Source organism: Colletotrichum tamarilloi (assembly GCF_030869305.1).
Source record: "Colletotrichum tamarilloi strain Tom-12 chromosome Unknown Scaffold_5.1, whole genome shotgun sequence".
In the NCBI taxonomy this organism is placed as follows: Eukaryota; Fungi; Ascomycota; class Sordariomycetes; order Glomerellales; family Glomerellaceae; genus Colletotrichum; species Colletotrichum tamarilloi.
Window position 1 is genome coordinate 88,739 of NW_026849388.1, and position 27,130 is coordinate 115,868.

The following is a 27,130-nucleotide window of genomic DNA, read 5'->3' on the forward strand; positions in this document are numbered from 1 at the left end:
GTCTCCGCGCCCGGGTTCCTACGGACTGTAGGGCGACCTGCTGGCCATTAGACCTGCCTGGGCCATGCCCTCAACCGCAGACGGACCCGTCGTGACCACGGGTGGTAACTTGAAGCCCCGTGAACCCGGTTGCTCACCTTTCACAGATGTATCATCGAAGGCAACTCTTCAGGTGAGCTTGGCGCCCTGTTTAGCAAGGGAACCTCTCCACCGTTTGCTGTTTGCTTCGTCTTCGCCTACTTGCCGAAGACTATGGAGCTTCTGCTTTCAGGGGTGGGCGAGTTTACCCAGAAGTTAATCAGAGACCATTGCTGGCGAGGCCAGAAGAGACGACGGGCATGTTACCGGTTGTGGACATTACGAAGTCGGTGCTCCGGTAGCCCAACCTTCGTCCCAAGGATAACACCAACCCAGTGTTGTTCCGTCCATTCGCCGAGCCGTGGGCACTAATATGCCGCCGCTTGCTGCACATGTAACGTCAGCTGGACATTCTGGAAAGAAGGCAGAAGACGCCAGGTCGGCTCTCTTCTGTTGTCTCGACGGCGGCCCCTCGTCTCTGTCCGACTGCGCCCAAGGCTCCTGTATCCCAAGTACTCAAGTTTCCACACGCACCTAGCACCGAAGTCGTGGACCCGTGAGTTGAAACTTGAACGGGGCCAGAGAGAGGAGTCGAGTCAAAGCAGAGGTTATCCCTGATGGTTGTCCACTGAAACGCCAGGAACGCTCTTTATCACTTTCACAGAGCCACAACGCTAGGCCATGTCATTGTGACATCCCGACTAGCGTTGTCGAAGCCTTCGGCCATGCTTTCGGGTAAAGCCGTCTGCATCCCGTCTTCATGGCCACTGGGTTAAGGAATTCTGAGCTCAGCAGAGCGTCTGCCGACATTCGCGACCCATTCGTACAGGGGCGATCCGCGAATTCTTTTTTGTCGGCAAGTTTGAGGTATTCGAGTCTACCGCGTCAGCCTGAGAATCTGCAGGAAGCCCCGGAGTATGCGGCCAACCCATACAACACGCACGTTGCCCATGCTTGAAAACAAAAGAGCTCGGCATCCAGGCGACGTTCAACGAGAGGGGTTGAGGTGCTGTCGACGAATCACCGCCGAGATATAAATAAAGTCCGAATGGGAATAGTGTCATCGCGCCCGTTTCCCCCATGCTCCAGTTCGCCAGACATTCCAGCAGACAAGTGCTACTTGCTCCTACATCCTCTTCGGGAGGAATGAGCAGGAGCCTGCCTATAGGCATGCTAGCCAAGATGTCGAGACCATATCTGCATGATGCTATGTCTCGTAGATCACAGTTTCTTTTCCCAACTCAGAAAAGACTGCATTCTTATCTTGCGGGGGGCGTCACCCTGCCGTCAAGTTAATGACTTACGCCATGTTGCTCTGGCGCCACCGCTAGGATAGCTTGCTTGATGCAGTTACGCGCACATTGGGACCGCCACATCTTTGAGCCAACGGATCAAGGTGCCATTCAACGACAGAGCGTTCCATTCTGTCCCCGAGCCAGCAAAGACATTGGTGATAGCTCACACTTCCCTCCGTCGTTGATGGGTAGTTCCGGTGGCCAGAGTGGCAGTGACACAGCAATAGCCCGTGTGGGGAAGCTGCCAGCTACCCAGGCTCTATCCCGAGATGTGTCATGGGAATTGCGCGATGACTTCGGCTTTCCTCATGTAGTCGTTCTTATCAGCAATTCCTGGGAGGCTTCCTCGAAAGCTCCTCAGTAGATGACGAGCTGTCGAGGCGCCCCGCGAAATGTTCCGGCCATCCGCCCCGTAAGTCAAAGACAAAAACGCCTCGGCCGATCCGCCATGGCTGGCTGGGCAGACATTCTTCTCTCTGTCAATGCTGGTTCGGCACACCTGGAACGGGCGAATCGTAAATTTCAGGGGCCGTCTATGAGTTTCCACGGCGCTCAAAGCAACTCAGGACGGGTCTGGCTTAGACTCCCCGGAACTTAGTTCCCGTCCAGAGGCTACGTTACCGAGAAGAATCCGGGCGTCTATCATGGAACCGCTTCTGAGGGCAGTTGAAAGCGGAGACCATGCTTCGTGATGCTTTGCGCAGTACTCGGAGGTGAGTCGTCCCACCCGACTTGCTGGAGATACCCAAAGTATCCTTCGAGGCAGTTCACACCCACACGCATACCTTCAACGGGCTCTGTCCCACTGTTTCCCGCCAGACTATCATGGGGATCCGCTGTTCCATGTGTAGCGACGTGGTCGTCTCGTACGAGGATCATCGTGTTAAACCCAGGTACAGATACGCGATGGAGATTGTCGAACCGATTTGCGCAGCTGACTACCTGGTATGTTGATTGGGAGTTGACTCTGATGAATGATCCAGTAAGCTCCCCTAGCCATGGATAGACGTCGCTTGGTCGGCAGCATCTTGGTCCCGTGCCAATTCGAATTACGGAAAACATAATCGAGGTTACCGTCGGTGAAACATGGAGCTGTATAGGCCAACTCTATAGACGAGTTGATTTATTATGGCAACAGAGGCCAGAAAACTTGTATCGGCCATAACTTGTCCTCAAGTCTCCTGATTTCTTACGTCCGCTCTCGATCCCAAGTTTATGGTGCATACGTTTGCGTGCTCCAAACCTTGAATGAGGGGAAGTACGGCGGCGTTGCCTTGTCTGATACAACGTGGCGCGTGGTTTTCTTGCGAAGGATCCTCGACGGCTCGACTCTTTCGGGACGACTCTGCATTAGCTGAATAACCAGGATGGTCAGCGAGACTGAAAAGGCCGGCATGCAGCTGCTGTGGTGCCATGGAGAAGATAGTACATTAGTCTCTGCATATGCCGCCGGTACCCCTCCGCCCGTCACTCCGCATCGTCCTGGTACCGTACCGCAGCATACCATCCAAATCTGCGGTTATTCGGGACGGCGTTCAGTGGCTGAGTTTTGATGGAATATAGTTCAGAAAGGACCCCTAGAATGACCGCGTGAACGTTGTTGAAGGTTGGTTTAGTGCTTGGTAAGACGGATTTTCTTGTACACCTTGGCCCGCGTCTTTGGTGGTGTCAACGGCTTCACATCCGTCCCTCCCCGCCTGTCAGGTCGCGGGCTCCTGCAGATCACGATGCCCATCACTGCACCCCTTTGAGCCTCATGGGCGTCCTGGATGCGTCTCATGTCGCACGAGCTTCCGGGGTCCGTTCTGGACGATACCCTGCAGCAAGCCGAAAATTGAGATCCAGCGGCCAGGATCCTTTCGAGCTCGCCTATATGGAAGTATTATGTCTGACTTTGACTTGAGAGGCATACTTGGCGTATCCACCCAGAAGGTTGAGGGGCCAGCACGTCGCCGAGGAGGGGATAGGACTACCCTCCACCGGGAAACCCGGGTAGCGAAAGTTGTTAACTGACATTGCAACTCTGCTGTCAGTTTTCATTTTCCTCTTTTGCTCTCTCCAAGCCACGTCTATGAAGCAGCCAATCCGCGACATTTGCTTTCAGTGGAAGCATGGGCCACGGTTGAAGTCATGCTTCGCCTCGTGCGGGTGTATAGTATCAAGTGGGTATGGAGTAGTTGCTCCAAGGCGAGGGTCATTGACTTTTCTATGTCCAAAGGAGAATCTGCCGTAATTAGCAGTCTGCGTGCAGTAAGCATGCAGACTGCAACCTTTTCGACGTTCTTGTAAACATGGTCCTGCAAGTGTGCAAGGCAGACGTAGGCAACTAGAAGGACTTGTGCGATTTCCAGAAGCCGAAGGCCGACCTCGAAAGTATAAAGAGGGCCCTCTCGCAACTCGTTGCTGAACTTGGCTTGTCCGTTCCGAAACACAGACAAACATCCAGCAATACGACTCGAGCTTCATCCAGACTCTCATACCAACAACGCTCAGCTGTTCAGCGAACACCTTCAGACTCGAACCTTTCCGAAGAACCATTCAATATGGACCGATACCCCTGCGTCAACAGATACAAGCATGGCGTTGACTGCCCTGGTTGGGTCAACGTTCATGGTGCACGCTGCGAAGATTGTGTCGTCGTAAGTCAAGCAGGAATCGTAAACGCGGGAACAATTTCTAACAGGTTCTCAGTACAACCGGTAGACGGTGAACTCCGAGTCGGTTGAAAGCTTCACTCCGTCCGGGACACTTCAACGAAGAAGGGATATTTCAGGAATAGAGCCGCAAAAAAGGCCAAAAAGTCTGCCACCGCCGAATGTGGAACCGAATAGACGGTCTCGACCATTGACTAGGCTGTCGCAGAGCCGATGGAACGGACTAAGCGATCGGCACTTGACAGGACGGGGTGACCGCAGGCGTGGCAGGTCTCGGGCAAAGATTTTGGCCCATATGGATTTTTCGCGGTAATTTTGGCATCGATAGGAGTTCCCATGGCTTGAAAGCATAACGAGTGGTCATCAGTAGCCAGCAATAAACGCTCTTTCTCTTGGATGTTTCCTGGATCGACGGGACTAATGCAAATGTGTATGCCTGATCCGGCCTGTGGCTGATTGTTTCCATGTCGAACATGAGTCGGGAAAAAAGCCATGTGGTAGCGTCCGAGGGTATCCTCAATAGTCCAGGCCATTTCCCAGCAGTCCACGACCTGTCAAGTCGGCCTTGTACCGATAAAGCAGTGCCAAAGGACTGGTGTCGGGCAAATTGGCCCTCTGGATGCTAGGTGAGACCGATTGAAACTCCTACTAACGGCCAGGAGTAGCAGGCCAGCAACTCGCCACGCTGTGGCAACGACCAGGAAAGGGCATGCGTGCAGGCACTGGGGGTGTGGCCTTGCATGGGCAGCGATCGTGATCGTGGTCCTGGCCCTACGATTGTGGAGTGAGTAGGTCTTGATTGGACAGACAAGAACTACTCCAATACCGCAAAGACAGCCAATGCCATGGGCCCAGGTTCGCGGGTAAGCGGGGTTCTGGAATCGGATGTCGTCTACCAAGTCGGAAGTAGGCGGCGTCGTTGTCAGCAGGCCGGGGTCAGCGCATCCCGTTGCGACTCGAGCGCAAAACGGCCATCAGCGGTCAACGGGCGCCTGCATTGGCCCGACTCGAGCCTTGCGAATGGGTAACCAAATCGCCAGTGAAACCACAACCAACGTTCGTTGGCGGGCACTACCTAAGACGAGTTGGTGGTGATAGTAGGTAGCAGGCGAAGGATCCCAAGTCATGCCGGCAAGCTAGCAGAGCCAGGGTCTTGCGCATGGGAACCATGGGTTGCACAGCCAGTTGTCGTTTTCGTCTACCAATACGGGCTGAGGCTGGTACCGGATTCGACAAGTTTGTACGACTCGAGCTTAGTTGGACTGGTCCGGCTCGATGATCTCATCAGAACACCTGCAGCGGAAGCTCGAGGGTGTGTGCCTCGTGGCACAGTATTGAAGGATGAAGCAAGTCATTCGATGGCATGACTATGATGTTGGAAGTCGTCCTGCCGATGGGATATGCTCAATCGCCAAGATGTGATTGGAGATGGCCGACCTGTAAACGAGCCTGTCTGCTCATGAAAGAAACTAACTTTGCCTCCGAGGCTACCACTTTTCTTTTCTTTCTTGGATGTTGTCGACAAGGTCAAGGTCATGCTGATGCTCGTTAGCTTGCTGGCTCCTCACGCAGCTGCATGGTATGCGAAAGATGATCCGAGGTTGCTGGTGTGGCTAACAAGTCATGTATTGTGACAGGTCGCCTGCCTGATGCTGTTGCTAACGGAGATATATGGCAAGGCAGGGAAGGGAGGGCATGGAAGACGACTCGGAGCCAATACGGGTTTGTGTTGACCGTTTCGACGTCAGGCATTGATGTTGGTGTTGGATTGGAGTTGGAGTTGGGCAGTGGACAAGAAAGAACTGCACTGCATCCGTGGATGACAGAAATGCAATAAGACGACAAGGATATATTGGCACGGAAGGTGCCAAGCTCATTTCTCAGAATGTTTGCCATGCGCGGCCTCAGGTACCATTGTCTTAAACCCGTATCCTTTTAGGAAACTGGCAATAAGCCTTGCTGCCTTCCATTGCTATGCTAACGTCTCCGTCTCGGTCTCGCTTGCCCACGTAGAATTGGAAATTGGAGACATCAAGGGGCAAATGTATTCGTGGACCAGAGACAGGCAAGCACTATGTATTGTGAGTGAGACCTGCCTAGGTATCACCGGCCTTCTAAATCAGGAAACCCAATTTGAGATCAGAGGAGGCACTCGCAGGACTTTGAGAATGCATATCATGAAACAAAATGAATCGTCTTGAGCATAGGAAGTAGAGCGACTCATGATAGTAAGGGTAGCCATCTAGTCATGCCAAGACATGATGTTCATGAACAGCACAGACTAAAGACAGCCGATCGTGAGCGACTTAGGTAAGGCGACTAGCGATATGTCACTCGATGCGCTAGGTGGCTAGATAGGTATCTGGACTCTGGAGAAGGGGGCCAAGGGTCATTTGGGGTCTTGGGGGCTGTTTTTCACTCAAGGCGGTAACATGGTCACGGTAACACAGACGGGGATATGGGAACACCGACAGGTGCTAATGCAGTGAAGGAGGAGAGGCCTGACCAGCAACAATAGCGTGAATAGCTAGGTAATGGGGTAATGGGCTCATTTCCATGGCTCTGTCAGAAAATTCAGCCTATTTCAATAGCGGTCATGGCCTCTGGCAGGTATCAGTGACGCTGTAACGGCATCGCCTTAAGCGCCACAGCCAAGCGCCAATCCGTTTTCATGCTGGTTCATGTCTCAACTGACATCGTCAACAGTGAGGGAGCAAGGATGCTGTAGAAGACCCCAAGTGCGGCTTGGATAGCTCCGCAAGACATGCTGCAAATCGACTCGCGCAAGTTGGTAACTACCCACCATCCGCCGGCAGGCAGAAACCGAACAGGGAAGGGGGTTGCAAGGGCAGGCAGGTAAAGCCGAGGATGAGGGAGGAGTCAGGAGCCTGGTCCGGTGGAGGGTGGTGGACGAGGTGGACTGGACAGTCTGGACTGCAGGACTGAACTATCAGAGAAGCACATAGTGTAGGATTCGGTGGTGTTGTTGCTGGTGGCTTGTTTCAACATTTGGGCGTATGTACATACTGTGGTAGCTGGAGATGGACGGCACACCAAGAAACGACGAGACGGAACGGTGGGACTGTGGAGTTGAGGTGACACAGACCACATGCGGCCGGGTGGGGTCGGCAACCCGGATCCGCAATGTCACCGGAGCTCTCAATTGGACCGAGATTCTTGGACCTCCCCCCTTCCAAGTACTCCGTACCTTCACCACCCAAGCCAAGTCTCTCATTTCCATTTCCCACACACAACTTTTCTAATATTACACCTTGACCGTACACGGCAAACGCAACCATCGCTAGACCCCCGAAACCCGCCCTTTCGGTTGCGACTTGATATCCCTTTTCCGTCAAATACGTACTCCCTCCCATACCATCCCCTCACCCCTGCGCGCATCCCGTCTGATCTGGGCGCGACCGTTAGAAAATGGTCCCACACCAGGTATCCGCCTTTCGTAAGTACCTTCACATCAAAGGTACCGTACCCAGACATTGTCGAATATTTGGGATACTATCTGGCACATAGCAGCAAAATCAGGACCCTGGGTGGCGGCCAAGCATCCAAACACACACTTGAATCGCGATAAGGTCAGGTGGGTTGCCAAGATGCGGTGAACTCTTCCAGTACAGGCAGACAGCCATGTCAGCACGCATCGTGGCTGTGATGGATCATAAGGGGAAAGAAGGGGGGGCGGGCGCACGCGACGACTACCACAGCTATTGTGCGGCACAAGGCAGAGACAGTGGCAGAGGCGAGGTGAGGTGAGATGCGACGACCAGCAGCCACTTGACGCTATCGATGACGGCAACGTCGTTTTCGGCTCTATACGAGGCTTCCTTTACGATGCTGCCACTAGCTAGCTGTCTACGTGTACGCGATGAATGCAATACGCCATACATCTACAAAGTCTACAGTCTACAGTCTACAGTCTACAGTCTACAGTCTACAGTCTCACAGATGCCTAACATGACTCTTTCGCCACGGACCTATCCGAACTCCGACTCATTCATCGTCCTTGACAATCAATCTCATCTGATGTCAAACCCTACGCACATCTACAGACTATCCCCTCCTCCACACCAGCCTATGACATCCTATCCCGCCCCAACCTTTGACAAAAAAAAAAGGGCTCTCCACCTTTTTCGTCGTCTACACCTACAGTACCTTCACTTTACCCAGCTGATGCCTGTCAGCCTCTTTCGATCGACCGCTCCTTATTCTTCTCCCCCACCTGACTAATCTGATTCCCCATTGACATTGGAAGCTTGGGCGCAGCACCTCTTCACATTGCGTGTTATAACGTGGTGGCGGCGGCGACAAGGCAGCCGATATGCGAGGCCGTTTATCCTGCGTCCACATTGGTCTTTTCCCCCTCCCTTCCCCGTCCCGACTCTCGCCCCCGGAGGTACAGGTCGATTTTATCGGCCCGGAGCATATGGACCGAGGCACCTCGATCGGAAAGGAAGAAGCAGTTCTTCGGTTTCCGACGGTTATGGTGTTCTCATTGTATTCGGGCTTGCTGGCTACTGTGTACTGGCGGTGCTCGTCCTGATGCGCCTCAAGTCATGTCATCATCCCTTTCGGGCCAGTTTCCCCTCTTTCACATGGGGGCTTGCCTAGAAAAAAAAGATGTCGGTTAAAATGAGGTAGGCGGCAAAGAACCGACATGCCCGACTGCTCGTATTACATGTAGCCTGGTCAATGTTCAGTGACAAACCCGCGTTTGTTGGCACGTAGGTAAGCAGTAGTGTTGAGGTTTCCATGGATTCAAGAGTTGCGCATGCATATGTATTGGTTCTGTTATGAAGGGTGGGGGCGACAACGTACACCTTCTCAGTATGTAAGTAACCAAGGGAGGGAGTACGTAGTAAGGAAATAAGCATCATCTAACCAATGTACAAGTTCAAAGGCAGGGAGACAGGTTGTTCCATACCCCTAATACCTCGACACATGTCTCAAAACAGTAGTGTTCAACATTAATTAATATATGCTGTAATAATGTGATTGTTTGACATGGAGTTTTATCGAATCTCCTTTTGCTCCTAGATTAGAAGCACGGTGGCGCAGATGTTTAGGCAAGGAGGCAAAAAGCGAACAGTATTCCAGCCGTGGTTTCTCATGTGTGTTTACGGAGTTTGTACACATGAACGTACTGGATAGGCATGTACCTTATATGCGTTGGTTGACCTGCAGAAGATCCCTCCCTCTCTAGCAGTGACAGACAGCCCGATGCTAAGTCGTCAGAACTCCCTCTCGCCAGAAGCCCCACGGAGTTCCAATGCCGTCCACTAAAGTGCCACCAATTTCCCCTTTCCTACCCCTTCCTTACCTACCAGAAAACCCAAAATCTGCAGCACAGCCTCAGCCGGGCCGCGACACAAAACCGTACACTCACATCGCCCGGCTTCAACTCCGACGAGTGGCATTGGCGGTGAGATGAACGTCTATAGGCCACCCGTCTAGCTTGATCTCACTTGGGGGGTGGGAAAGAAATGCCGCGCTCGTGTCATGATGGTGCATATTGCAAAAACGTTATATTTCAAGACAATACACAGGCGGTGAAAGGGCCTAGACCGCAACATGATGTGAAACCAGAAATCTTTTTTTTCCTCTTTAAAACATTACTCGTGTGTGTTCATTGTGTTCCTCTCCCTCTTACCGCTACAACAAGGCAGCTAAACTCATACCAAACATGACGACGGCCACCGCCCACGTGCTCGGTGGCGCCAAAGAACCTGCTGCGTTGCCCAGCCCGAACGGCAGGCCCTGCGTCTTGAAGGTGACGTTCTGCGGGATAGTGGCATTATAACACTGCCCATTTACAATGTCCAGGTTTGTCAAGTCATCCGGCACTCTGAAGAACATGTAGTTGTTCTGAGGGATATCTTTGAAGCCCTCGGTGTTGTAGGGGAATTTGTTGCCAGAGTCGGTGGCACTGGTGTTTCGCAAGAAGATGCACTGGACCTGGCCCGGGTAGTCCTTGTACAACGCGGGATACGCCTTCATGACATCGGAGTTGGTCGTGTCGGCTACCAGGACGAACTTTCGCTGCGGGAAAGTCTGGAAGATCTTGTCGAGCAGGAATCTTCGGATGGACAGCGTCGCTGAGACATCAGAGAAGTTGAGAGGACGAGTGTCGAAGCTGCCCAGGGGATACGTCTTGTAGATGAACTCCATGTAGTTGCGCGTGACCTGCTCGGGGGTCGTAGTCAAGTAGTGGAAGTGGAAGTCGGGGATGGATGCCGACCAGTTGGCGTAGATTTGGGGCATGTTCTCCCACTGGGTGAAGGGGCGCGCAAAGGAGTTGAGCAGGCCCTCTTTGGGCTCGTAGATCTTGGTGACGCGGAGAATGTCATCAATGTCGGAGATGATGGTGAAGCCCGTGGGAGGGACGAGATAGGCTGTCGCGTTGCCCGTCAACGTGCCGTTGGCGTACATGTTGAGAGTCTGGATTGACGATGTGGCATTGCCTGGCAACATGTGGCCGCCCGTCGAGCCTGTGGTGTTGCGCAACTTGACAAACGCGTCAAAGTCACCTTCGGCCGTTGTCAAATAGGGCAAGTTGATCGATTGTGCGCCGCCACGAGCATTGACGGCTCCTCCGCTGGCACCAGGTCTCACGGAGACGTCGTTGACGAAGTTCATGGTGACATTTTGGTCATCTTGTTGGACGACGAAAATGGACTCGGTGACATTGCGTGCCTGGGCTTGTTGGTCGGCAGGCAGGTCTTTGATGTCGACATCGATAAGGAAAACATTGGCCAAGTCGTCGACCTTGGACTGGCTGATATTGGGCTGTTTGAAGACGTTGCCGTGAATGCGGACATTCCAACCTTCATCGGTCCAGTTTCCGTAGGCCCTGCAAACCCAGAATTAGCTTGTAAACATACACACAGCGACAGGTTATTGGTACTCACGGCAGATTCAAGATCTGGGTAGGCTTTGCATCCAGGTCACCATCGCTGATACCAAGAGAACTGAGGACCGCGGTGCCAGTTGGGAAGCCCTGGAAGAATGCAGGAATGCCAGAAGCTACCCAGGAGGAAGCATCACCGAGGATACTGTGGACATAGCTGTCGATGTCGTCCGTCAAGCTAGGCTCTCTTTTCACACGCGTCGGCGGGGGTGTGATCATTGGGTGGGCGGGATCGACCGGTGCAGGTGCAGCCAGAACGGCTGGGAGGAGCGCCAGAGGCAGCAGAGCTGCACGGAACAGGGCCATGGCGGAATGGGATTGTGTGGTTTGCGATGTTGTGATCACCGCGTTTGGTAAGGTAGCGACGATGATGTCAGTCCCGAGCGGTGACAGCAGCTAGAGATGCAACAATGGCAACGATAATCACAGAAGAATAACTCGAGGCACCAGCCCAGAACCAACAAAACCGACTACTCCGTGCTGAGGTTGTTCGGAAGAAACGGCTGTGGCGCGGAGAAGAGAAAGAAAAGAATGGGTGGGAGAATGTTGAGATCGGCGGTCGTTGTCTCCCACCTAGTCTCTTTAGGCGTGATGACCGTGCTTACCTCTGCTTAATTAAGGTAGACCGCACTCCGTAGATAGCAGGTGGCAGCCCATTGTTTCTCTTGTCCCAGATTCCCAGTTGCCCTGAGTTGGCTGTGAGATGAAGCCTGTTCTGGTTAGCTTGCAGATTGTGACGTCAAGTGGCTGGGAAGAGCATAGTCCGGGATTGACACATTGGTGGGTTTCAGATCTACAATGGGGCAGCGAATCAAGCTTCTTAGGTGGGGCTATAAGCACATGCTGTAGCGAATAGCTCCGCGTAACCTGCGATTACTGCAGCCCAGAGCCACAATCGAAATGGCACTGAACAATTGGGATGCCCCTTGGTCTGAGGTCAGATAAAATGCTTCTCTTCGGTGCACAGCGTCTGTTTCAAGGATTGTCCGTGAAGCCTCTGCTGTGATATTTCAAAAATTCCTCAAATCAGGTCTGGACGCCGTGGCCTAGATCAATCTCCTGTTTCTCTTTTTATCAGTCATCAAACCCCGGAGCGCATAGCACGCACCAACCCATGGTATACCCAGCTCCTTTCCCCTCCACTCATTTCCCGTCCCCAGCCCTGAGCCATGTTAGCACCCGAATCAATTGTCTCTTGGGGGATCTTGGTTAGACTTATCCCCAGGCGTTAAGGGGGTTGCCAATCTCGCCATTTCTGGAGAGACGGCAACCAGGACTGCCGTCCATAGGCCTGCCCTTTTTCGTCCAACGAGTGCCGAGGCCTAGGTGAGGCAGGGAATAGACCACCAATGCAGGTCTTCCACGATCCCGGACAAGCACAAAACTTTGACTCCAACACGAGATGGGTCCCGGTATCGCTTCAGACCTGTTCAGCCAGTCCATCCCTCCCACCCAGAGCCTTTGCGTGTGTCGCCCGAGTTGTCTCCCACTCACGAGCCACAACCGTCATTTACACAGCCACCCAGAGTTCGGCGAATTGGATCCCAGTCTGTGTACTCTCAGGCATTCGGCGGAAGCTCTCTCCGTTTGAATCGCACGACCTCCTTGGACTAGTTTTTGTTTCCTCTCCGTGCTCGAAACGCAATGGAGGGCATTCCGCGCGGACAAAAGACATCCATGAAAAACCGCGCTCTCATCCGGTGCTTCTTGCTAGAGCAACATCACCGGGCAACTGTTGGGTCCCGGCGGGATCAACGTGGACTTGGCGTCCCCCGATGCCGTGGGTTAGAACCCACGACTGGAGGCTGATGCGCCTGGCCAGATCACATGCGGACATGTCACATCCGTGGCAACTGCCGTGGGTGTGGCTCGGAGAGAAGCCGACTGGCTGCTGAGTCTGATGCTGGCAATTTCTTGGCTGCTGAGTGAGTCCCGGGGTGGTGCACTGAACAAGTGGGTGCCGAGAGCTGGGCGTGGCGATGAGATTCGTCAGATCGAAAAGTTTCTGTTTGTAGGCCTGGAAACATCGCAGTACTTTCGTACGACCGGCGAGTGGAGTCCAAGGCTGGTTGTAGATGGATTGAAACTTCGATGTTGACCGTTCGTGGCAAACGCAATGCTCCTTCCGCTTGTCCGTAGCAACACCCCAAGACAATAGCCTGTTGCCAGCTCGACCCCGCAAGCCGAGTCTGCCATCTTCTCCGGGCGACCTATTCTTGGCCAGAGCTCTGGTTCCAGCGGATAGGTCCTGACGAGTGGCCTCAGACCAGAGGCTCTTACCCATACGACTCATAGTAACCCCCTTTCGCGCACCAAACGGTGACTGGAATGTGTTCCCTGCCAGTCCATCCACCACGACCCTCGAATGCGTTACCACTTTTCAGCGGCGTAGCATCGAGGAGCAGGGCGGATTTAAAAGACAGATTCGACGACTGCGGGCGCAAGACTTGAACCAAAAGGATACTTAGGGTTAAGTTCCGAAGCTCATTCTCTCAGCTGGACTGAATTGTCTGGTATAGACAACCATAAGCCATGATGATTCCATCCGCGGCAAGCTCAATGTCCTGATTCAGGTAGAGATGCGACGCATCACGGGGTGTCAGCCCTGGCTGAGAGGTCTACGATAGACATTCCGAGGAAAATGAGAGTCGGAGAACTGATGGAGAGGTGTCGTGCGAAGGCGAGCCCTTGTCCAGTTGCAGTGGATGTCAGGCGAGAGAACTTCCTTTTGCCGACTGCGACGAGGCGCACGCAGCTGTTTTCCAAGGTCGTATCTCGAATTATTCTCCGGTGGAAGCTGCGTATCCGGTGGTGATTCTTGCTGTTGAAGACGCGTCAAGCTGGCTTTTCAGCAGGTGTTGAGGAGGAACCGAGCTGTAAAAGTGAGGTGGAAATCCAAGGTCACGCTGGGTGCCAGACGAAGGGGAAGGAGCACTGACACGACGCGTATGGTGTAGTCGCGCACGCGCAGACACGTGACACTCGGAAGGAACATACAGTGTAAGTTAGAACCGCACTGTATGCACTTTACTGGCTACCGAAGCTGAATTACTAAAGCAAGTGTAAATCCAGTATCTTCAACTCTGCATCCAGCAAAGATGGAACCAAACACACCTGAAAAGGACCCTCGCTCCAAATTAGTCGACGAAATTCTCAGCACCGGTAAGCGGGCGTTTAATCCGTCATCCGACGCTGCTTCTCGAACAGCCGCCCAAGAAGAATTTCAAAAGCTCATCGACGGGTACGTGGGTGCAGTGAGGCCCCATGTCAGGCGAAACCTTCTGACGAGGGACTAGGAATGGCTCTTGGAACTTACTGCCTGTCTTGAACGCCTTGATCAAGCCGAAAATTGCGCCAGAATGGCTACGACCAGAGCTCATGAAGATACTGACCCTGGTTCCTCTCCGACCTGACGGCGTGAGAGGAACCATGGAGTTCATCTTCTCAGTGCACCCGAGCAGCACCCTTAAAGCATCCGAGGCAGCCACTCCTCAGAAAAGAGGCGCCAATATCACCCAGGAAGCCATGGCTGTCGTCACTCGTATTCTCACCTCCCCACCAGCAACTGTACCACCTGAAGATTGGTTCTCAAAGGTTGCGCCCCAGTTGATTGTGCTGCTGGACGGAAACGAAGGGGCAGAACTTAGTGTAGCAGCGGCACAGATTATCATGTTTGGAGTACTGGGTAGGAAACAATTTGGCGCACCAGGTAGTAGCCTTGCCTTCATCCAGAGGCTAGAAGCCATGCTGACGCTGCTTCAGGAACACCTGGGTGGAATGTCTTTGTTGAGCCTCTGTTGCGCAACTTGGATCCATCTCGCAAAAGCAACAATGTTGCGCTGCATATCAAAACCGAAGAAACCGAGATTGTTGATTTGAGTGAAAAGGCCGTCCTGGTTACTGCCGACGATCTCTTCATCACATTGCGCCGCATGTCGTCGATGATTAACTCCACACCGTACCCAGCACAGACCAAAAGAATGCTTGACCCGGTTCTCGCACAACTATGGGCTATATCGTGTCAGAGCAAGGGCAACAAAAGAACCGAGGACCGATATTCGAAGCCATCGAGATCATTGCTTCACACATTCCTGAAACTAAGTGTTTCGGTGTCGAAGTTACATGAGGTCGTCGAAAACCTGCTATATCAAGGAGAGTATACCAAAATACCACAGTGGCGATATCAATCGAATTCTGACGGCGATCTTCAAATATGTGCCATTCGGCTGGGCCAGGGATCACAAGCCCCAGAACTAGACTGGACTGAGATCCAGACACGCTCCGAGGCTCTCATACGTCTCTTGACGGCGAGTTGCACACCCGAAGAAACATCGACCTTCTTTCTAGACCTCCTTGGCCGATGGTTCCAATCGACGGTCACAACTCAAAAGCCAGAAATTCTCACCAAAGCGGAAGACAGCCAGGATCAGGGTGATATCAAGCAACTTCTCGAGATTACAATCTTGCAGAAGATGCTGGAACAAATCCCAGACAAGCTGATCAGCCGCGTAACGCAAGTTACTGAGCTGGTGGCTCAGATCCTGGATCCCAGCGGCCTCCAAGACCAGTCTGACGATATCATCGCGGTTGCTTTAAGCTTGTTCAACTTAGTCATCACAGCCCCAAGCTTCAAAAAGTCAAACCTGAAGACTGAAGTCCTACAAGCTCTTGAAACGTCCCTTGCTAAACTTGGCGCAGCGGGACGCCCTGAAGTTTCTCCTACAGCGAAGAACCTGACGCTCTTGCTAAGATACCGTGAGGCTATCGATCCCGCAGAAGAGGGCGCTTTTGTGCCTACCGATAAGCAAATTGAGGACAGGCGAACGTACAAGCTTGCGCTGGAGTACATTACTCAAGCAGATAATCCTCCGCCGATCCGCTCCGAGGGAATCAACTTGATATCGGGCCTAGTGGCCTCTGATAGTTCTGTCTTGGACGTGCAAGCCACCCTCGTTCTCCTTTCGTCTCTACTTCAAGACAGCGAAGACTTTATCAATCTCCGGGTTGTGAAGCTTCTGACCCAACTGGCGAACAAACACCCCAAAGCAACTACACAGGAGATCCTTGAGCATTACCTGGACTCGAAGGAAATCTCGTCAACGGATGTCCGCTTACGCTTCGGAGAGGCCTTGGTTCAAGTGATTGAGCGCCTCGGCGAGACTTTTGCCGGTGACGTTGCGAGGCGTGTGTCTGAAACATTGCTGTCGATTGCTGGAAGGCGAGGTCATCGGCCAAAGACGGAGGCAAAGCAGTCCCGGGAGAAACGCCTGCAGGACATGAAGAAGAAGCAGGCGGAGGATGCGTGGGGAGGGGATGTTCCAGATCTCAGTGATGATCTGACCGAAGAAGAGCTGGCCAAGAACGAGATACTGACTCAGATTGTTGAGGGGTGGGAGAGCAAGAGAGGCAGCGAAGACGTCCGTATGCGAGCATCTGCTCTTTCGATCTTCTCCGTCGGCCTCGAAACCAATATTGCGGGCATTGGGCCTGACCTCGTGTCCATCGCAGTGGACCTCTGCATCAATGTGCTGGCGCTGGAGCGGGAAATCGAAAAAGGGATCATCCGGCGTGCAGCCATCTTGGCTGTTCTGGGCTTCGTCAAGGCCCTTGATGCTGCCAAACAATCAGGTAGGAGGCTCGGTTTCGGATTGACCGACCAGAGCCGGGAGGACATTATGAGGACTCTGAAATACGTTGCAGTCACAGACAATGATGGTCTAGTTCAGCAGCACGCTCGAGATGTGATTGAGAGTTTGGAGAATTGGCAACTGTCCTCCATGGTCGCTTCGGGATACAATACGGGAGAACCAAGTATTGGGAGACTGGCAGGCTTGACCATCGACCAAGACCGATCACTCCCTTCTGTCAATACGAAGCGTCCTAGGATAGAAGAGATTGAGTAGTTTAGTCAGCGAATCCGTAACTTGCCTCCTAATTGAGAACAAAAAGGAAGTCAAATTCTGGAAATCCTGCTGGCTGGTCTTATCTTCCTCTAGCTAAGAACCCTATTGAAGGGTTCAACGAAGTGTTAAAGTGATCCGGGCTAGGTAGAACGGCCAGACTCATGGGACCGTACACCCGACTCACAGAAATCATATAGCAGCATAATATGTATATAACGTATCACGTGATATCGCGTTATCCGAAAAGGGTATTCCGTCATAACGATAGCACTCTAGCATGTTGAGGGGAACTTTGTCCATGTACTCCGTACACAACAGTACCTTTCATAATTCGCCCCCGAGCTAGGCGCGTGCCTCGACCCTCCCCACGTCGCGATCTTCTCGCCACACCGCGATAATGGCTCCGGCCCGAATCATCGCGGACTCGGATGATTCCGACGACGATTTCGAATCACCAAACAGTCCCTCGAAACCTACTACGACTTCCGCGATACCGAGCCAAGGCCGCTCCTCCGACCCCGTTAGTGTCGCGACCAACTCTACCGACCCCAAGTTCTTCCAGGCCATCTACACTGAGCAACAGCGTGCGGCAGTGGCCAGCGACACGTTGCGAAAACCAGACGAATCTTCCTTATCCAACGGTGCAGCGCCCAGCTCTATACCAGCTATGCCAGTAGCGGACAGACCGCAATTGGAGAGGAACGACACTGGTACTTCCTCGCTCACCTCAGCCAGCGATCTCATTACGGGGTTGGACAGCGCCGAGGAAAGGGAACCAGAGGTGGTGGACCTTACGGAAGTCACAGCGTCGCCCAAGATGACTGTTGCTCATGCAACTCCCGACGATATGTGGGATGTTCCCAGCAGCCCCGTCGGGGACAGCCGAGCGCCTCTCGCCAGTCTCGCAAAGAGCAGAACCTCAACCAGCGGGACGAAAAGAAAGCGAGTGAACAACGTGGAGTTCACGTCCCCGGTGGCTATCGATATGCCTTCGCAGGGCTCCACGCAGCCATTCGACACTACCCCGGCCGCCGCGAGGATGGAGAACGGGAAGAGGGCCAAACTCAGGAACCCGGACTCGTCGTTACCGGCCGAGGAAGACGACGTTGACATGGTGGTGGTCCCACACGCAGCCGCGGTACCGTCGTTTGGCGACCTCGTCTCTGGCCAGAAGCCTGTTTCGATGTACATCGTGTCTCAAACACTGAGCGCAAGCCAAAAGTTGGAATATGAATACCACTCAGTTGGCCCGTCTCCGGAAGATCCAGGACCTACACCTACGCAGCCGTTTTCGACCATGCAAGCTGCGGCTAGGTCCAGCGGGGCCACGACTATCGCATACTCTACGCCGAGCCAGACGAGAGCGATTGGCTTGCCTCCAGCGCATGCCGAAAGCCATGTTACACTGGACACAGTTCAAGAGCAGACTCAGCAAGGTTTCGGGGCATCAGTCGATCCAGAGGCAACAATAGAGATACAATCATCCCCGGATATCATATCTGCAGCATCGGTCCGTCGGAAAAGAAGAAACGTGAGGGACGAACCGCCACAGACGACAGAGTCTCACCGGGAAGACGAAGGCTGGGATTCCGACGACATTGGTTTCCATCGAGAATCGTACAAGCCTCGTGTCAGTCGACGCAGAGGTAGTGACTCTAGCCGACAGGACGAGGCTGAGATGCCAGGGAAGATTGAGATTCCCGTGGCTGATATGGGCCCAGCCGCGCAATTGCCCCTCGAGGAGCCCGCTTCCCTAAAAGAGCCCGCTTCAACGAGTACGACGAAACCAAAAAAGAGAGGACGGCCGAGAAAGTCGGATACGGCTATATCAGAGAGCCCAGCACCGGCCGAGACCTCAACTATGCCACAGATTACCGATACAAGCGAGACGGTGAAGGATGCTGCCGCAGGAACAGAGGCCGCAACGGCAGCCACACCGACGACCACCAAGAAGAAGCGCGGGCGGCCAAAGAAGGCAGACAACAACGCATCAGAAAGCGTGCAGCAAGCGACTGAGAAGCCGCATGCACCTGAAGTGGAGCATGCGGGTGACGCCCCATCAGGCAAGGCGGCAAAGCGCTCCAAGGGCCGCGGCGAGCACGTCGATGCGCAGCAGCAGGAAGGTTGCACAGCAGATGCGGGTAGCGGGCCCCGAGAACAGGGCGGCAGCGATCGGGTGCTGCAGCCAGTGACGCCTAATGCGGCGCTCAGCAAGTCTGGTTCCGACGGACTGGGACCGCAAAAGAGCGCGGCAGCAGAGGGGAAAGGAGCGGCGACGAAGGAGACTCCTGCGCAGGCGGATGGCGACAAGTCTGGGACGTCGGGTAAGACAGAGGGAAAGCAGAGGTTGTCGACGCCTGCGTCTTTATCGGCGACGAAGCCCATCTATCGGGTGGGACTGAGCAAGAGGTCGAGGATTGCGCCGTTGCTCAAGTCGCTCAAAAAGTGAAGGGGCATCGATTGAGCCTTGCAGCGGTTTTCAAGGGATGGACGGCGCCATGGTCTGTGATATTTTTACCTCATTTTCTCACAAGATACCCAATGATATGGGCAACAGGCGTTAGAGGGCAAGCGATATAAGGAATATTCGGGTGGTATCCGGATGACACGCAGTACCTTATGCTTCATGTTTCGGGGGTATTCGTCGAGGTCAATTAGGCCGATTGGCTATTTTATCGGGTGATGCGGCACGCCTCCATAGACCACATTCGCAGTCGAGTACCATCGAGTGAGACAGGATGTCTTGCGGTATCACATTACGAAACAATGATAATGCGCTTGGGCGGTTCCAAAGGCCTCTCCAGATGTTTTTGAGATTTCTTTTTCGCAAATTCAAGTTGGCAACACATGTGGCTTGGAATCCAGCCGAGTCATACTGAAGGAATGGGAAGCAAATGGCACCATCAGCCGCCGTGCAGCAGCGCGATGGTTCTATTGACTTTTGACATGCCACGAGCCCCATTGGGAAAGAGGGGTGATGGAGGGGTAGTCACTAGGGATATTGGTGGACAGTCGGCGGGCATACGCTTTTGCATGTCTGAGGCGGCACGACTGAATGAATTCTGCAGCGCCGACGTGCCACTTCTCGAAAGCGAATGCTATCATGCCTCTTTCAAGGATGAGACGAGCTGAAAGCAGATGGTGGTGACGGGCAGGGTGGAAGTTGGATGTTGGATGGTCAGGAGCACGCACGGTCAGCGGTCGGTCCCCTGTCGACGAACAGATGAAGGCGCCATCTGGAAGGAAACGCCAGGGCAGTCATTGACCAATGAGACTGCGCGATTTGAGCATTCCATAACCCACCAATCCCAGCCCCTTGGCGTCCCGTCATCGTTGAATTATGTCAGTTTGCTAAGTACCTACCTTAAGTATGTACCATACTTGTAGTACACCGTCCAAGGTGTAAGGTGGACATGGGCAACCCCGCGCCTCTTTGGCACCCTTCATTTTTGGTGCGGGGCAAATTTTTCACATTGGACTCAGTCACTGAGAGAGAGGAGGGGCAGGGGCAGACGCTGTCACACAGTCACAGTGAACTCGGAGGAGGAACGGGACCGCCCACAACACCGGGCCACCTTTGAGGGGTGACCGACTCGTCGAGACCGACTTTCGGCCGCTTGTCTCCAGGTCGTTGCTACCGCAGTGCCGCTGGTGTGTGTGTGACTCGCCCTCTCTCTTTTTTTTTTCTCTTGCCCTTTTCGTCCGAATGCTTCCAAGATCTCAACGCCATCCTCTTTTCTCTCTCTCTCCCTCTAAATCAAAGAGATCGTGCATTTTTCGGCAGACAAGAGACGAGCTTTTCTTGCCGTCTTCTCCCCTCTCTTTCCCTCTTTTCTGTGCTGCCATTGGGCTTCTCCCCCGCCCCCCATCTTTCATTCTGCCCATTCCACCTCAACTCCCCCTCCTTCACCGCATACCGCACATCGCAGACGCACACGCAGACGCAGCTATCACCATGGCCACCAACGGTACCAAAGGCGAAGCCGCCGCCAACACCACCCACACTACCTCCCAGCGGTATCTCAGCACCCGCGGAGAGGACAGCGGCGTATGATATTGCCCCTTTCTCCCCTCCATCGCCTGCGCATACCTCTCCTTCCTCCAAAAGCCAGCTTCATCTCGGCGCGCGCGCGCACCGCTAGATATGACGCTCGAGGCCACGCAGCTGCTGACCGCATACAATTCCAGTTCTCCTTCGAGGAGGTCGTTCTCAAGGGCCTCGCCAGCGATGGCGGCCTGTTCATCCCTGAGCACATCCCCCAGGTCAATGACTGGCAATCCTGGAAAGACCTGGCCTTCCCCGACCTCGCCCACAAGATCCTGTCTCTGTACATCTCTCCCTCCGAGATCCCCTCCGCCGACCTCAAGGGCATCATCGACCGAAGCTATTCCACCTTTAGAGCCCCCGAGACCACCCCCCTCCGCCACCTCAACGACAACCTCTACCTCCTCGAGCTGTTCCACGGCCCCACCTTTGCCTTCAAGGACGTTGCTCTGCAGTTCCTCGGCAACCTGTTTGAGTACTTCTTGGTGCGCAAGAACGAGGGCAGGACTGGAAAGGGTATGCTATGCGCCTCTTCGTCTCCGGAACCTTGCGGGCCGCCACGGCCTCAAAAGATACCATGCAATGGCAATTGGCACATGTGGGGACTAGCTAACACGTTGCGCAGACAGACATCATCTGACTGTTGTCGGTGCCACGAGCGGTGACACCGGTTCTGCCGCCATCTACGGTCTGCGAGGCAAGAAGGATGTCTCCGTCTTCATTCTCCACCCCAAGGGTCGCGTGAGCCCCATCCAGGAGGCCCAGATGACTACCGTCCTGGACGAGAACGTCCACAACCTGGCTGTCACTGGCACGTTCGACGATTGCCAAGTAAGTCTTTTCTCGCGCGCCTACATAACCCCTTGTCGAACGGCACTCCCTAACCCCGAGTCACCTAGGACATTGTCAAGGCTCTCTTCGCCGACCCCGACATCAACTCGACCCACAACCTCGGTGCCGTCAACTCCATCAACTGGGCGCGTATCCTGGCCCAGATCGTCTACTACTTCCACTCCTACTTCTCCCTCGTCAAGTCTTCCGAGACCTTCAACCTCGGCGACAAAGTCCGCTTCGTCGTGCCCACGGGTAACTTTGGCGACATCCTCGCCGGCTACTTTGCCTACCGCATGGGTCTGCCCGTCGACAAGCTCGTCATCGCGACCAACGAGAACGACATCCTGCACAGATTCTGGACGACCGGCAAGTACGAGAAGCAGCCCGCCCCGCCTGCGGAAGCCGCCGGTGGCCTGGCCCAAGACGGCGTCAAGGCGCACGAGGACGGCGTCAAGGAGACGCTCAGCCCCGCCATGGACATTCTCGTCTCAAGTAACTTTGAGCGCCTGCTGTGGTTCCTGGCCTACGAGTTCGCCTCTAGCGCGGGAATGGACGACGAGTGGAACAAGAGGCAGGCCGGCCAGGAGGTGTCCTCGTGGCTCAAGGACCTCAAGACAAAGGGCGGCTTCGGCCCCGTCTACCAGGACGTGCTCAACTCGGCCCGCCGCGACTTTGAGAGCGAGCGCGTCAGCGACCCCCAGACCGTCGAGACCATCAAGAGCTACTATAACAAGATTGGCTACGTCCTCGACCCCCACTCCGCCATTGGCGTGTCCGCCTCGGAGCGTTCCGTCAGCCGCGCCGGCGCAGAGGTGCCGCACATTTCGCTCTCCACGGCCCACCCGGCCAAGTTTGCCGGCGCCGTCGACCTGGCTCTCAAGGACGAGGAGGGCTTCGACTTCAAGGCCAAGGTGCTGCCGTCAGAATTCGTCGGCTTGGAGGACAAGGAGAAGAGGGTGACGGAGATTGTCAACGATTGGCAAAAGGTGCGGGAGGTTGTCAGGGCGCAGGTCGACGAGGAGCTCAAGGCTGCCGAGAGCTGAAGCTGAAGCTGAAGGGAAGGTTTTGGAATACCATGAGAGTGTGGGAGCATATAAAAAACAACATTAGAAGCATGCAAAGGTTGTTGGCCTGGCTTCCATGCGGGACCTTTCGTCTTTCCACAAGACGAGAAGTCTTGTTGAGAAGGGAATCCAGAGCACCAAACAAGAGAGGGCGCTTTTTTCTTTCCGGAATGGTTTACCTGTGGTTTGCGATTAGAGGCCTCCTCGGTACGGCCTTGGTGTCTTGATTTCCTTCGTCATGCCCATAGAGGAGGAGGAGGCTTTAGGGACTGGCATGCGTGCGATGATGTCGTCGGATGGCAAAAGGGTTCGGCGGAAGAGTGATAGAGGGAGAGAGGGCGCACTTACTAGGCATTGCATGGGTGTTTGTCTTGGCTTGAAAGTCATTGCTATTCCACCCCCTGAATGTGTTGAACAATACAAAAGCAAACCAAAGTACTGCTGCTCCTATACCACTCTTTCTTTTGTAGAGTGGCGAGCGTCCATTGAATGACACGATACTTGATCTTTACTCAGTGATGGATGACCTCTTTGCCGGATAACATACCCCGCGCTGGGGATATGAGATGGAAGCTGGGGCAAGGTACAATCAGGTACTAAGGTTTGGATGGCCATAATTGAAGTAGTTGTCGTCCAAACCATCAAAGCAACGGCACATGTCAAACCGTTTTCCCGTGAGGGCCACACCCCACTGATTGACCGCTGCTTCCCGCCTCCCGCCCTCCGCGTCATTCTCAGCGCTTTGTTTGTGTGATGTGAAATTCGTTTGGGAGTGCTTAAATTTTTAGGTTGTAGCCAACCGGATTTGCGGAACGGGCGTGGCGTTTCGTTGAGGCGCCGGAGGCCTTCCAGCGATGTCTCGCCAGAGGAGGGGAGGGTAAGCCGCCGGAGTCAGTTGGTTGATTTGAGTGTCACGCTGGAGAGGAGTGGTGGACGACGTTGATTTCGTTTCTTTTTAGTTGCGTTTGTGAGTTTGAGATGAAGCGGTGAAAGAGATGGCGATGATGATGGTGACGATGGGAAGGTGACGGTGGGATAGTGACGGCGCGATGGTGATGAAGTTTGCTTTACGTGCTTGAGGTATTTGTTGCATTTCATGTGATGAGAAGAGGAAGACGGAAATGTCTATAAGAAGCTGCGTCTGTTGTCTCGGTGGACAGCCCTCTTGATAGATCATCCAGACATCACACTCTCCTCAAATATTCCATCAACTTTACAACGTTTACAACGCGAAATCCGTCATCATGCCTAACCAGATGACCAAAGACGATGCCTCCCGCATCCAGTCCAGCCAGGTCCGTCACTTCCCCCCTCCCCCCTCCTCCCGTGGTCTCTACCTCACTGCCTGAGATAATCAGGGTCTTGATGCTAGCTGGACGAGATTCGGTGAAGACTTGGGTCTACTGATATTAACATTCAACGATTTTCAATATAGGACAAGGGCGGCAAAGACATGTCCTCGGGCGGCTTCGCCGCCAGAGCCCAAGGCGCGGGCGACAGAAACGCTAACGCCGGGGTCGGTGAACAGGGACAGGGCGGTGCTGGCGCTGGTGCTGGTCAGGGAGGACAGCAAGCTGGCAAGAAGTAGGACAGCTTCTTGGATGGCCTTAGCCGAAGAAGGGGGTTCTAAAGATTCCTGTGGGTTTCCCGCGGATGAAACCTGATTACTTTTCTTTTCTCGACGCTCGCTTGAACGGTGAAACTTACATGTATGGATTATTCATCTACCTAGCTCTTGAATAAGATTAAGTTAGGGAATCTGGCGGTTGCGGATGCTGTAACGTGGTGTGATGTGAAATGTTGGAGAAAGGTTTTCATGCGTCGGCCTTGTGATGGAAGACTGTTTTTTTATTGAGTGAAGTGAATATTTGCATATCGTGGCTTCATGCATTCCCAAAAAGACAGAAAGTTTAGGGGTTGACGGGATGAGAGCTTCTGGTTGTGGAAAATGATGGCATATTTGGTATACAGAGGTAGTGTCTGCGTCGTGTAGTCGGGATATGGCGAGTCTCTGGGATGTGCTCACAGGCGCTCTCTCCATTCTCATTCCATCGACACAGTGAAATAGCCAACTTACGGTGCTTAGAAAGTTGGTTATCGCTTTTCCCGTGGCCGAGAAGTATTGACGTCCTCTTTGTTTCGCGTATTACGAGGAAGGAAGAGGCCACCAGCGGCCTAACCGGAATAAATCACTTCTCTGCTCAAGGCATCTCCACGCAAAGTAAGACACATATCCTTTCTTAGTTCGCTAGAATGTCATGTCTAGAGTGGTCGAGAAAGGTAAGAAAGGGTTTGACAGCATCGTCAAGTCTGATTTCCTTGCCGGAAATGCCTGGGAAGCGAGCAATGGCCACATGTTCGCTCCGCCTCATGGAGCCAGTTTGGGTGTCATCACATTTGGGAGGCTCGGAAAGATGACACCAGACGTTCATGGCCCCCAAATATCAGAACTTGTCATGGTGTATTCGCCACCGCTCACAAGGCTACAGAATAGCGAATTCTCAGTACCAGGCAACAAGACTCACTACAGAGGGCATCGGCGCGAAGAAGTAGGAGAATCCAAAAGCGTGACGACAGAATAGAATACATTTGTCTGGTTGCCTCGCTTGATGAAGTGTAGCAGATGACCTAACGACTTCATCCAAGGTTTATAGGAATAGCACCCTTGCCAGTCCTCTGAGACATGACATGACTGGAAAACGGGCAAGTCATCCAAGTAGCCAGCCAACCAAGGTTAAAGTGTACAATCCTAATATGAGTGTGCCTGACCGAACTTGCGAGTTTCAATATGGCAGCCTCGTGGAGGCGGTGTACTCGGCCGTGTAAGACAAAAGGGCCATTGCCAAAGAATGTTGTTCGTGGTGGTGGTCATGAAGAATAGATACGTACCGGGATGTGGAGAGGCAGCCCAAGCGCAGCCGCGGTGAACAGCAAGGGTTGTACGGTGTTGTGACTGGATTATGGTGGTAGAAAGGCGCTTTTAGGCACTGTATTCTCCGATGGCGGCGCTTGCTTACCGCAATGCGCCTGCTCCACGTGCCAAAACGTAACCAGGCTGTACGTACCTAAGGTAAGGTACCCTTGAGATCTCCAATTCCACCCCAACTGTCCACTGTCACACCTCCAACTTCGACATCTTCACGGACCAACATCTAGACCACAAAGAATCAACCCCGCCCTTGTACTCTCCTCATTCTATGCCCTTTTTTCCGTTTCACGCAGCCTTCAAGCAGCCTAGACCAAACCTGACCTCTGACTAAACAGCTAATCCCGCGAGGCCCGCAAGCAAACCTCCCGGGATGAACCGCCGCCAGGTTCAAAGCTCAGTCCCCCCCGGAGCTGGCCCCGAATGACCCCTCCACCCCCCTTCTGGCTCGTGAGACATGCCACTCATGCGCTCACCACAAACGACCACCCAAGTCTCACCGCGCACAACTTGTGAGGCCGTCTACATGACCTCGCCTTCGGACTCACAACTAGGTCAGCCAAACGGGCACCCGACAACCTAAATCCTCCTCAATGTCGAGGGCGCCTCAACTTTGTACACCACACCCGACCTCTTTCCCCCGGCTCCACCCACCATCTGCCTTGCAGGGTACCTTGCCTTAGTATGAGCAGCCAAGAGGAAGAAAGGAAAAATAGGTGTCCATCTATAGCTAAGGCACGAATATAGTCTATCTGTATTGTTTACTACCCTTCAGGGTCCAGTTCGTACCAGTTCCCTCATCCGTCCGCAACCTCCAACGGCAGCGCGTCAGCCACCGAGTCGGCGCCCATCCCTTCTCCCGCCCACGCGCTTGAGCCTCGTGCCCTGTTGCCTCATCCTCCGATGACTCGCAGCCGTTCCTGCGCCTACTTTTCCCTCGTGAAATGTACGAAAGACGGCGAGATTCCAGTCTAGTGACGAACGTACCCAGAGCTCTGGGATCCCAAGTTCCTCCTTAGGCCAGGGCACACTTACACAGTAAACACCCCCTTAGGATTAGGGAGGCATCCTATCAAACAAGGTAGAACAGATTAGGAAACCTAGAGAAAATGCAAGACGAAGCCCTACCCGCTCCCGCTCCGCCATGCAGCCCCCGTCTTATGGGCCCTTGTTGGTATTGCGAGACGGGGTAGTCTTCTGCGCTGATCACCTGCATATCAGCCCCGGGGCTCTCGTGGTCTGCTGTCTTTATCCCTCAGATCTCCATATCAAGGCCTCGATCCGCCCCTTGTTGAACTCCTGTCGGTTCCCGGCCCTCTCTCGTCTTCGTCCAATATCCTGAACCGAAAACTCTGAATACTGTTCTTGCGAAACCTCTCAGTTCAACTTCAAGCTTAGACAGCCTCACAGCA

At 53.7% G+C, this 27,130-nt stretch overlaps 7 protein-coding genes across 7 annotated transcripts; 4 read left to right on the top strand and 3 right to left on the bottom strand.

Moving 5' to 3' along the window:
- Window positions 1–298: 298 nt before the first annotated feature.
- On the bottom strand, window positions 299–3,389 carry CTAM01_02135 (uncharacterized protein; the record flags this gene model as incomplete). The annotated part of the gene is made up of 2 exons (XM_060518174.1): window positions 299–464; window positions 3,286–3,389. The coding sequence occupies 2 exons, from the start codon at window positions 3,387–3,389 to the stop codon at window positions 299–301; spliced, it is 270 nt and encodes an 89-aa protein (XP_060386807.1).
- Window positions 3,390–3,916: 527 nt separating this feature from the next.
- Window positions 3,917–4,076, top strand: CTAM01_02136 (uncharacterized protein; the record flags this gene model as incomplete). The annotated part of the gene is made up of 2 exons (XM_060518175.1): window positions 3,917–4,012; window positions 4,065–4,076. The coding sequence occupies 2 exons, from the start codon at window positions 3,917–3,919 to the stop codon at window positions 4,074–4,076; spliced, it is 108 nt and encodes a 35-aa protein (XP_060386808.1).
- A 5,615-nt stretch (window positions 4,077–9,691) lies between these two features.
- Window positions 9,692–11,252, bottom strand: CTAM01_02137 (uncharacterized protein; the record flags this gene model as incomplete). The annotated part of the gene is made up of 2 exons (XM_060518176.1): window positions 9,692–10,889; window positions 10,948–11,252. The coding sequence occupies 2 exons, from the start codon at window positions 11,250–11,252 to the stop codon at window positions 9,692–9,694; spliced, it is 1,503 nt and encodes a 500-aa protein (XP_060386809.1).
- Window positions 11,253–12,639: 1,387 nt separating this feature from the next.
- Window positions 12,640–13,239, bottom strand: CTAM01_02138 (uncharacterized protein; the record flags this gene model as incomplete). The annotated part of the gene is made up of 1 exon (XM_060518177.1): window positions 12,640–13,239. One exon carries the CDS (start codon window positions 13,237–13,239, stop codon window positions 12,640–12,642), a length of 600 nt encoding a protein of 199 aa, XP_060386810.1.
- Window positions 13,240–14,044: 805 nt separating this feature from the next.
- CTAM01_02139 (uncharacterized protein) lies at window positions 14,045–19,298 on the top strand (the record flags this gene model as incomplete). Its single annotated transcript, XM_060518178.1, has 5 exons — window positions 14,045–14,187; window positions 14,243–14,631; window positions 14,709–16,574; window positions 16,943–16,971; window positions 17,196–19,298. The coding sequence occupies 5 exons, from the start codon at window positions 14,045–14,047 to the stop codon at window positions 19,296–19,298; spliced, it is 4,530 nt and encodes a 1,509-aa protein (XP_060386811.1).
- Window positions 19,299–20,804: 1,506 nt separating this feature from the next.
- Window positions 20,805–22,771, top strand: CTAM01_02140 (threonine synthase; the record flags this gene model as incomplete). The annotated part of the gene is made up of 4 exons (XM_060518179.1): window positions 20,805–20,897; window positions 21,038–21,410; window positions 21,520–21,725; window positions 21,794–22,771. The coding sequence occupies 4 exons, from the start codon at window positions 20,805–20,807 to the stop codon at window positions 22,769–22,771; spliced, it is 1,650 nt and encodes a 549-aa protein (XP_060386812.1).
- Window positions 22,772–24,036: 1,265 nt separating this feature from the next.
- Window positions 24,037–24,380, top strand: CTAM01_02141 (uncharacterized protein; the record flags this gene model as incomplete). Its single annotated transcript, XM_060518180.1, has 2 exons — window positions 24,037–24,087; window positions 24,228–24,380. 2 exons carry the CDS (start codon window positions 24,037–24,039, stop codon window positions 24,378–24,380), a joined length of 204 nt encoding a protein of 67 aa, XP_060386813.1.
- Between the last annotated feature and the right edge of the window lie 2,750 nt (window positions 24,381–27,130).